General features: G+C 39.8%; 1 protein-coding gene across 4 annotated transcripts in view; it reads right to left on the bottom strand.

Annotated features, from left to right (window-relative positions):
- The window catches only part of LNX1 (ligand of numb-protein X 1), a 243,154-nt gene that overhangs the window by 20,961 nt on the left and 210,169 nt on the right, over positions 1-12,024 (bottom strand). For all 4 annotated transcript variants that reach the window (XM_058192238.1, XM_058192237.1, XM_058192240.1 and 1 more), the window contains one exon: positions 2,239-2,467. In XM_058192238.1, coding sequence (XP_058048221.1) covers positions 2,239-2,467 — 229 coding nt within the window. The remainder of the gene's footprint in view (positions 1-2,238; positions 2,468-12,024) is intronic.

Raw genomic sequence — 12,024 nt, 5'->3', positions numbered from 1 at the left:
CTCCCGAAGTGGTGCGAACTGGCTGAATCCCACCACTGTATCTGTCTGTCTGTCTGTCTGTCTGTCTGTCTGTCTGTCTGTCTGTCTGTCTATCTATCTATCTATCTATCTATCTATCTATCTATCTATCTATCTATCTATCTATCTATCTATCTATCTGTCCAGTGGTGGGATTCAAATAATTTAACAACCGGTTCTCTGCCCTAATGATTTCTTCCAACAACCAGTTCACCAAACGGCTCAGAAAGTTAACAACCGGTTCTCCCGAAGTGGTGCGAACTGGCTGAATCCCACCACTGTATCTGTCTGTCTGTCTGTCTGTCTGTCTGTCTGTCTGTCTGTCTGTCTGTCTGTCTGTCTGTCTATCTATCTATCTATCTATCTATCTATCTATCCATCTATCTATCTATCCATCCAGTGGTGGGATTCAAATAATTTAACAACCGGTTCTCTGCCTTAATGATTTCTTCCAACAACCAGTTCACCAAACGGCTCAGAAAGTTAACAACCGGTTCTCCCGAAGTGGTGCGAACTGGCTGAATCCCACCACTGCTTATGATCCTCAAAATTCAGATGCTTAGCAACTGACTCATATTTATGACAGTTGCAGGGCCCCGGGGTCATGCGATTAGGAAGTTTCATTTTTAATGTATGCCGGTTAGGGTACATTTAAAGTGGCTATAAAGTGCAGTTCTCTATCATATTTTGTGACCTTCTGACAAGCAAAGCCAACGGGGAAGCCAGATTTGGTTAACAAATGTCTTAGTAACTTAGCAACTCTAACAATTGTGACAAGACCCAAAGGTGCTTTTTCAAGAGGCAACTGGACTTTCTGTTTTATTTTTTCTTTGAAGATGTTTCGCTTCTCATCCAAGAAGCTTCTGAAGAAGAAGCGTCTTATTTTTTAAAAAAAAATATATATATTTTTTTCAGACACACAAACATAAAATACCTATTTTCTGAATAGAGAGTATTGACCGAGTCAAAATTAATACTGCTTATTTTCCCTAGATCTACTATATATATATTCCAATTTCTGCCAATATTCTACTTTTCCCTTTTATCTCTTAATTATATTTTTTATAGAATATATAATCAATATTACCATCTGCCCTCACCTCATCTTCATTTATTTCAAATTATTCTCTTTATTTCTCCCTTTATCATATCTGTTTTTCAGTTTTTTAATCTGAAACCCTTTACTTTAAACACAATTATTCAACCATTTAATTTTTCACAATTATTTCCTAGTATCGATTTTTTCCCAAATTTTATTTTTGGACCAAATTTTATCATGTCTTACTATCTTATCCGTCATTTTACCCTTTTAAGCATATATTTCTTTATATTTGTTTTACATCATCTTTATCTAAAAATGAATCATTTTACCTTTTTATCAGAAAAAAATACAATTCTTCACATTTGTTTTTATAACCCCCTTTTTGAGTAGACCTAACTTTCATTTCAAATTCATTCCAACTTTCCCCTAAAGAAGCTTCTTGGATGAGCTTCTGAAGAAGCTTCTTGGATGAGAAGTGAAACGTCTTCAAAGAAAAACCAGAAAGTTCAGTTACCTCTTGAAAAAAAAGCACCTTTGGGACAATCATGACCTGGATGATTGAGAATCTCCATACACAACTATGGGAAGAGAAGTCGTAAAATGTGGGGAAATTCCCTTCATCATTGTCTTGCTTAGCGACAGTGATGTTGGGCTCCATTGTAGGGGTACATTGAGGGCTACCTGTAATGCATAATGTGTAATCTGTATAATTAAATAGAAAAAAAAAGGGACAGGAACAGTTGAAGATGTTCTTGCTGCCTTAAACCAGGTCAATATGTCCTGTGTCCTTGAATATATCCACAGCAAGGGTGAAGTCTACTTACCTTCCTTACTGGTTCGGAAGTGCACACGCTACTCATTTCTGCGTATGTGCAGATGGTACAAAACACATTACTTCCTCGTAAAAACCAGGAAGTAATGACAGCCGGGCATGTGGGCGGAGCCTCGTACCACGATTGCTACCGGTTCTCCGAACCACCAGGCAAGATCGCTACCGGATCGCACGATCTGGTCCGAATCGGGAGCATTTCACCCCTGATCCATAGCTACGACAGATAGAGCATGGGGAAAGCGGAAGAGATTTCAAAGAGCCTGGAGTTAATTAAAATATCTGTGTGGTGCGTTAAGCTAAGCGAGAGTCACATAAGTCTCATAAAACTTCCTTTGCTTGAACTCACCTTGGTAATTCAAGCCACATCACCCAGGAAGGTGACCACTCACTCTGACTGGAGGGTGTCAAACTGGCATTAGGCAATACGTCTCCATTTTCTCCTTCTGTGGTCTCACACACTTTCAATTCTAGTGCTTTGAACACAACCGTTGACGAGACATTTTTCAAATGGGCTACCGCCTCTCCGCGGCTGACACCCGTCAGATCAATTCCATTCACGCTGAGCAGGATATCTCCTAGCGGACACGAAAAACAAAATAGTGGAAATGTTTTTCACTCAAAGCTATACTCACTAGTCCAAGACAGGCCAACTCGGGCTGTTTATGAATTGGATATGACCACTGATCTCACATACATTTTTGATGGAGAGCCTGGTCCCACATATTAATTGTTAAGTTCGGGAAGTAACGAGGCTGGAGACCAGGGTAGTGACAACAGCTCTTTAATATATGGTGAACCCAGCGACTAAGCTGGGGAAAAACCTCTCCTTATATACAGTTCTACTGGCGGCTTCGTCCAATCAGCAACGTGCTGATTTCCCGCCCAAATATTTAAAGGTACATACATGAATACATAACACTCCTCCCCTCCCAGAAAACACTTTGCTTCTATTTACATATTATTTACATGTTATTTTTCGTGAGTCACGCATAACCTGGGCGTCTCCTAATTCTTTCAGACCTGCGCGGTTCAGTCCTGGTGGTGTTTTGAGCTGGTCGGAGGGCTTTTCTCCTCCCAGCTCTTTCTCTAGGCCATCGGGCCCTGGATTACTTGCAGACTCTTTTCTTGGCCATCCGGCCTTGGATTACTTTTTGTACTTTTCCTGCCGTTTCCCTCGAACCTGATGGCGTCGCTGGACCTCCGGGACCTCAGCTAAGTCTTGCGCTTCCCGGTCATGGTCAGCTGTGGGTTCAAATAAGGAGTGGTCATGATCTGTTTCATTTGGCTCGGGTTGTTCAGTTATTCGCTTCCTTATCTGATCTATGTGGCGCCCATACTCGGTTGTCTTGTAACTCGACCAAGTATGATTTTGGACCGTTGCTTTTATGATTTGCCCTGCGAGCCAACTTGGGCCGTCCCCATAGTTGCGGCCCACACTGGTCGCCTATGCCCAATTCCCTTGTTTTGTCTATTTCTTGTAACCCTCTGGTGTGTAATGGGATTCAAACGTCAAGTGGGCACCGGAGTTTCCGTCCCATCAATAATTCGCTGGGCTTCTGCCTGTAGCAGTGCTTGGGGTTCTGTGCTGAACGGCCAGAAAGAAATCTATCTTTGTTTGCCAGTCACCTGGCTTGAGTCTGACAATGCCTCCTTAGCGCCCGGACGGAACGCCTGCAAGGCCATTCGACGCAGGGTGGAAAGGCGCAGAGAGGGCATGTCGGATGCCCTCCTCTGCCAAGTATTCTCAAACTGGGCTGCCGTGAATTGCGGGCGTTGTCGGACACCAGAGTGTCAGGCAACCCGTGGGTTGCGAATAGGTGGCGAGGGCTGCGATTACTGCCTCGGCCGTAGTGGATTTCATGATTATGATCTCCAACCATTTAGAGAATGCGCCGACAACCACTAGGAAAGTTTGGCCGTGGAAAGGGCCAGCAAAATCAATGTGGATTCTTGACCAGGGCCCTTGGGGTTTTTCCCATTCCTGACTGGGGCCGCTTGGGGTAGAGGTCTGGACTCTGGCAAGCCTGGCATTTCCTACCCTCTCAGCAATCTCTGAGTCCATGAGTGGCCACCACACATAGCTTCTGCTAGCCCTTCATCCTTACGATCCCTGGGTGACCTCGTGGAGGAGGTCCAATACCTTTCCCTTAATTTATCCGGGATTACCACGATCACCCCATAACAGGCACCCCTTGAGGTACTTTTAAAAATATTACTAATTTATTAAATTAGTAACAGTAATTAGTAAAAATATTACTAATTTATTAAAAAGATGTTGAGACTCTAGAAAGAGTGCAGAGAAGAGCAACAAAGATGATTAGGGGACTGGAGGCTAAAACATATGAAGAATGGTTGCAGGAACTGGGTATGACTAGGGGAGACATGATAGCAGTGTTCCAATATCTCAGGGGTTGCCACAAAGAAGAGGGAGTCAATCTATTCTCCAAAGCACCTGAGGATAGAACAAGAAGCAATGGGTGGAAACTGATCAAAGAAAGAAGCAACTTAGAACTAAGGAGAAATTTCCTGACAGTTAGAACAATTAATAAGTGGAACGACTTGCCTGCAGAAGTTGTGAATGCTCCAACACTGGAAATTTTTAAGAAAATGTTGGATAACCATCTGACTGAGATGGTGTAGGGTTTCCTGCCTGGGCAGGGGGTTGGACTAGAAGGCCTCCAAGGTCCCTTCCAACTCTGTTGTTTATTATATTATATTATATTATATTATATTATATTATATTATATTATATTATATTATATTATATTATATTATATTATATTATATTATATTATATTATATTATATAATATTATATTATATTATATTATATTATATTATATTATATTATATTATATTATATTATATTATATTATATTATATTATATTATATTATATTATTATATTGTTAGGCTCATCATGACTAATTCTAGATTGCTATGTTCTTGGAAACTGCTAACCTGCAAATGCCAACTAATTTGCAAAAAATTCAAATATATAAAGCTAATCTGTCTAGTATGTTCACTAAATTCCATACGCTCTCATTTACAATAATTAAGAACTCTATGTTTGGCATTCAATATCCATTAAACAAATAGTTGACATTTATTTATTTATTTATTTATTTATCATATCCTTATATAGGGTTAGGTTCCTTATATATTTAAGGGCTCTAATGCTGACCAGACAATACTGTTTTGAGTAAGAATGCTAGATTGTAAGCATGAGCTAACTGGTATATAATCATGCATCCATCTTGCATATATTTAAGATGAAAGAGAGATCAACATCTTTTAGTGGATATTCAAATGTTTGAATTTAATCATTATTAACTATGGTTTAACATGTTAGTACGTACTATCAGGGATGAAAAATTGATATGCCTGTAGGTGAGGGAATGACATATTTTGCTTGTTAAAGCGCCCCCTTTCTAAACGCGGCCAATTCATAGCACGCCATCACAAAAATGATGTGCAAAACTACCATTTGGGAGCACTGAAAACAAGTTTAAAATGTGGGGAGAACCATGAAAAAAAGTGTCAGGTTTTTACAGATACTTCTGGCATCTGGAACAAATTATAAGGTAATTTCTTCTCTGTTCTCAATTTATCTCTGGCCATTTTACATGGTGACTCCCTTCCACTTGGGAATAGATAATGCTGGAACTGGATAACATATGAAGACATGAGTGTAAAAAATGAAGCTAAAAACTGACAGGGAGATCAGCTGTTATTTTTAATAATAGCAGAATGTAGGCACGTTCAAAATTAAATTCCATTAAGGTGTTTTTTTTTTTGGTCACAACAGTATACACAAACATTGACATAAAAACAACAACATATCATATAAACATATATATAGACTAAAATATGTATATATATAAGCAAAAGTATTAATTTGATATAATGAAAGGGAACAATAGGACAGGAACAGTAGGCACTTTTGTGCTCTTATGCACGCCCCTTACAGACCTCTTAGGAATGGGGTGAGGTCAATAGTAGACAGTTTTTGGTTAAAGCTTTGGGGATTTTGGGAAGAGACCACAGAGTCAGGTAGGGAGTTCCAAGCGTTAACAACTCTGTTACAGAAGTTGTATTTTCTGCAATCAAGATTGAAGCGATTAACATTAAGTTTGAATCTATTGTTTGCTCTTGTATTATTGCAATTGAAGCTGAAGTCTTTAACAGGAAGGACACTGCAATAGATGGTTTTGTGTGTTAAACACAAGTCTTGTCGGAGTCGGCTAAATTCTAAGTTTTCTAATCCCAGGATTTCAAGTCTGGTGGTATAAGATATTTTGTTCCATGGAACAAAATACCTTATACAAAAAACAAAATATTATATATATGTGTGTGTTATTCGTCATCTTCAGGCTTCAGCTTCGTGCTTCTGGGAGCAATGTGTGATTGCAGCTGTTTCTTCCTTTTTAACTGCTTCCTTTTTAACCCACTAGCAGTTAAAAAGGAAGAAATAGCTGCAATCACATATTGCTCCCAGAAGCACGAAGCTGAAGCCTGAAGATGACGAATGAGACTTCGTCGAAACGTCGCCAAGACACTTCCAATTTTACGCGGGAGAAAACCCAAATACCCAAAGACCTACATACAAACACCCGCGAAAACCTCAGAAATATATATATATATATATATATGTATGTATGTATGTATAGCGATTGACCATTTAGTGCCCATTTAGTTTTTATAGCAGAATGGGGAGTTGAAGGGGCTCTCCATGGATCTAAACCAAAACTCCAATCATTATACATTCAATGATTAATTTCCCCCCGGCTTTGACTTCTCTTTTTTTTCATACGAAAAATCTGGAGCTTTAAGAAAATTAAAAATCAAAACAATGCCATGAAGTTATGTCAGAAGTGAATGTGAGTGAGTGGAGATTGGTGTTTCAGGAGCCTTGCTTCTAATAAATCAGAAAGCATCTCCATTCTTCTTGGAGCCACATCTGGCTGTTATCATTTTTTGAGGGAGGGTCAAGTAATAAGACCTTTCCTTGTGCCAGTAAGTGTAGGAGATTGGTCAAGCTGCTGATTCTGCAGTCTTTTCAAGCGATCAAATGTTTGCTTATTAATTCTCATCTGAAAAACAGGATTCTCCCAAGCCACAACTTACATGATATGAGATAAATCTGAGAATAGATATTTTCTCGGACTGAGATAATGAACTGAGGTCAGAGTTCTTTAAAATTGCCCCTTTGGCATCACTAGGGGAAACTTCAACTTGTTGCTGTTTTAAAACTTACGTATTTTATAAAGAGTCAGCAAACTATTGTATTTTAAAGCAGGGGTCTCCAACCTTGGCAACTTTAAGCCGGGAGGACTTCAACTCCCAGAATCCCCCAGCCAGCAAAGCTGGCTGGGGAATTCTGGGAGCTGAAGTCCACAAGTCTTAATAGTTGCCAAGGTTAGACACCCTTGAACTAAACTAAGCAGAAGGCAAGAAGAATGCATGTCTGTATTTGGCGCCCCTTAAATGTAGAAATCTCCCCCAAAATTGTAATTATTTATTCTTATTTGTACCTGTATAGTACCAAACACATGCTGCACGCACATGCTCAATGCACACCAGACGCATGCTACGTGTGGAAAAAAGAGGCTTAAGAAGGTAAGTAGAACAGCGAGGGGGGGGGAACAGCTGTGCCGCGTGATTTAGATTCGGTAGAAAGCAGGATTTATAATATAAATCGCACAGCACAGCTGATCGTCGGAAATACAGGTTCGAACAAACCGGTAGCTTTTTTTAACTATCAGTTCGCCTGAACCAGTAGCTTTTTAACTACTGGTTCGCTTTTATTTATTTATTTATTTATTTATTTACATTTATATCCCGCCCTTCTCCGAAGACTCAGGGCGGCTTACAGTGTGTAAGGCAATAGTCTCATTCTATTTGTATATTTACAAAGTCAACTTGTATTGCCCCCCCCAACAATCTGGGTCCTCATTTTACCTACCCTATGGAAGGCTGAGTCAACCGTGGGCCTGGTGGGATTCGAGCCTGCAGTAATTGCAGGCTGCTGTGTTTTAATAACAGGCTATCTTACAGCCGAGCCTTGAACTGGTAGCATTTTTTTTTTACTACCGGTTCACCTGAACCGGTTGCTTTTATTACTACGGGTTCGCCTGAACCGGTGCGAACCGGTAGCATTTCACCCCTGCCTTATAGGTTTATAACCACCTAGAATCATAACCAATTACAGAGGCCTAGAAAGCCAATAAATAAATACACATCTATCATTTTCCAAAACTTCAGTCTTAACATGATGGGAAATATAGCAGATAGGGAAACCTCTGACTATTTTCCTGGATAATCTATGAAAATATATATTCAACCTCAGGCTTGTAATGACTTTGTTTCATGTATATTGGACTTTACCGTTTTGATATGTAGTATTTTATTGCAAATCAGCTAGAGAACACAGCTATTAAGCTAGCATTGTTCTCATTATTACAACTTATTTTCCCCTGCTTTCTCTCATCTATATCAACAGTCAATCTTAACAGAAATACTAAAAGATGTGTTGAAAGGCGCTTGAAGTAGAGTATGTGACAATAACTTAGAGCAATGAATTAATGAGCTTATTCATTTCATTCATTCAAGAACCGTAGGTGTCTCAAGGCCTCCTAATCAGAAAAATGGTATCCAGCCCCCAAGTTATTCTCACTCATCTATCCCCAACATTAATTACAGCCAATATTTAATGTTCTCCCCTTGAAATCTTTAATGGGTAAATATCATAATACCCCAGGCCCTGGAGGCTTTGTTTATGTAAATCAGGGAAGGATGATTTACAGATTTACTGATTAAAGGGGTTGTAAGGGACCATGTGGGTCATCTAGTCCAACCCCCCTGCCCAAGCAGGAGACTCTACACCATTTCTGACAGATGGCAATCCAGTCTCTTCTTGAAAGATTCCAGGGATGAAGCTCCCACAATTTCTGAAGGCAACTTCTGTTCCATCGGTTGATTGCTCTCCCTGTCAGAAAATTTTTCATTTTAGGATGAGCCAATGGATACCTTCTTCTGCTTGCCAATTTTTATTCTAATGCACATGAAAGGCTAATTCCACCTTAATTTGTTTTTGGTTTTCTTTAAAACCCAAGGCATCAATTTTGCATTCAGTAGTAGTTAGCAAAGAATCCTAAAGTTGTATATTTTGGTGGGGAAACGTGAGACAAGATTTTTAAAGTACAGATAGTCCTGGACTAACGACCACAATGGAGCCCAAAATTTCTGTTGCTAAATGAGACATTTATTAAGTGAATTTTGCCCTCATTTTAGAGACTTTTCTTGCCACAGTTGTTAAGTGAATAATTGTAGCTGTTAAATTAATAACACAGTTGACACTGCTTGTCAGAAGGTTGCAAAAAGGGGATCATGTGACCCCAGGATACTACAACCGTCATAAATATGAGTCAGTTGCCAAGCATTTTAATTAAGTTCATGTGACCATGGGGATACAGCAACAGTCATAAGTGTGAAAAATGGTCATAAGTCACTTTTTCAGTGCCATTGTAACTTTGAATGGTCACTAAATGAATTGTTGCATGTCAAGGACTACCTGTCTCTTGATCAGTATTTTTAAGTATCTTTGTTTTGCTTAAGTATACGGCTTCAATATTAAAAGGTAAAGGTTCCCCTCGCACATATGTGCTGGTCATTCCTGACTTTAGGGGGCGGTGCTCATCTCCGTTTCAAAGCCTAAGAGCCAGCGCTGTCCGAAGACTCTCCGTGGTCATGTGGCCGGCATGACTAAACACCAAAGGCGCACAGAACGCTGTTACCTTCCCACAAAATATTTTACAAGAAGAGTTCTTCACTCCTCTGAAAACAACAAAATACCTTATCCCACCAGACTTGAAATCCTAGGCTTAGAAAACTTGGAACTCCGTTGCCTTTGACAAGACCTAAGTTTAACTCACAGAATCATCTATTGTAATGTCCTTCCTGTTAAAGACTACTTCAGCTTCAATCGCAATAATACAAGAGCAACCAATAGATTTAAACTTAATGTTAACCGCTTTAATCTAGATTGCAGAAAATATGACTTCTGTAACAGAATCATCAATGCTTGGAATACTTTACCTGACTCTGTGGTCTCTTCCCATAATCCCAAAAGCTTTAACCAAAAACTTTCTACTATTTTTTTAATAATAATTTTAATAATTTAATTTAATTTAATTTTTGACCTTACTAATTATTGACCTCACCCCATTCCTATGAGGACCATAAGGGGCGTGCATAAGCGCACAAACGTGCCTACCGTTCCTGTCCTATTGTTTTTCTTTTTCTTCTTCTTATATATATATATATATATATGCTTATTCCTCCTAATATTTACTCATATATATGTTTATACACTATATAATCTTTTTGTATAATACTTATATATTCTGTTGTGACAAAATAAATAAAATAAATAAATAAAAGGTGGTCCCTATTTTTCTACTTGCATATTTTACGTGCTTTCGAACTGCTAGGTTGGCAGAAGCTGGGACAAGTAACGGGAGCTCACCCCGTTATGCAGTATTAGGGCTTCGAACTGCAGAACTGCCGATCTTTCCATCAACGAGCTCAGTGTCTTAGCCACCGAGCCACTATTTTTAATATTTACTGTTACCTTTTGCTTTACTACTATATTTTAGTTATTCATCTGTGTTTTATACTGAGTGTATTTTAGGTTGCCCTCCTCTAAAGCTATAATAAGTGTTCATTAATTCATAAGAACGCAGATTGCTTCTGTTCAGGAATAGGAAAGAACCTTTTTCAACCTAGCAAATGGCCCTCACTAATGATCAGTTCTGACTAAAACTCAGCACATTTGTAACTACTGAGGGCTAGAAAAAAAAGAAGGAGCTAGTGTGAATTAGAACAAATTGTTGGATTAGTCTATGCTAGGAAATTCCTCTTTAGCCAAAACATTTGCTAGATTACATTTTTTATTTATTTATTTTGTCAATCATATATAAGATAACAGGTAGAAGTATAAACATAATTTGGATACAAGAAAAGAGTAAGTAAAAAGGAATATTAGGACAGGGACGGTAGGCACGCAGGTGCCCTTATGCACGCCCCTTACAGACTTCTTTTTTTTTTAATTTTATTTTTTATTTACATTTATATCCCACCCTTCTCCGAAGACTCAGGGCGGCTTACAGAGTATAAGGCAATAGTCTCATTCTATTTGTATATTTACAAAGTCAACTTATTGCCCCCCCAACAATCTGGGTCCTCATTTTACCTACCTTATAAAGGATGGAAGGCTGAGTCAACCTTGGGCCGGGCTTGAACCTGCAGTAATTGCAGGCTGCTGTGTTTTAATAACAGGCTTCTTACAGCCTGAGCTACCATGGAATGGGGGGAGGTCAGTGTTATGTCCTGCACCGGCAGTGGCGGCCCCTAGTGGTGGAGATGGTTTCTTAACCTCTTTAAGGCGATGGACAGCGTCTTCCTCCTCCTCCTCCTCATATAGTGGATCAGCTTTGTTGAAATGAATTGTTGCTCCTTTTGCTATCTGTGGGCTCTGCCCTCGAGGCATATCAGCTAATGAGAGGGTGGCCAGCTCTGAGGCACATGCCTCATCTAATGCCATCTGAAATGTGAGGTCCTGCTTAGCGATGAGACGCCGCTTGAGGCGTTCATCCCGGACACCGCTGACGAGCCGGTCCAAAAGGTAATCATCCAGATCAACAAATTCGCAATGGCGCGCCACTTTACGTAAAGCGGCTACATACTGGTTTATCGATTCCCCCTCAGCCTGATCCCTATGGTAAAACAGCTGCCGCCGGGCGATTCTGGAGGGTGTCGGGGCGTAATGTCTTTTTAATTTAGCCATGAAGTCATCCCAAGTCCCTGCATGAATTGACTGGGGGGCCATCAATGTCATGGCTGTCTCGAACATTTCTGCCCCACAGAAACCCAGGAAATAAGCACGCTTCCTTTCACTAGATAGGTTTGTATATTCATTGGCAATAAGAAAGCATTCAAAACGGGCTACAAATGCCTCCCACGATTCGGTCACTGGGTTAAAAGGCACAAAGTTCTGAGGCGATGCCATGGTTTGCTCTATAGTCCGCGCAGATGCGGATTGAACCATCCGCCTTAATGGGAGTCACAATGGGG

The sequence above is a fragment of the Ahaetulla prasina genome, chromosome 8, assembly GCF_028640845.1.
Source record: "Ahaetulla prasina isolate Xishuangbanna chromosome 8, ASM2864084v1, whole genome shotgun sequence".
NCBI lineage: Eukaryota > Metazoa > Chordata > Lepidosauria > Squamata > Colubridae > Ahaetulla > Ahaetulla prasina.
Note: the sequence above shows the minus strand (reverse complement) of the source record. Positions and strands in the feature narration are given on the sequence as shown.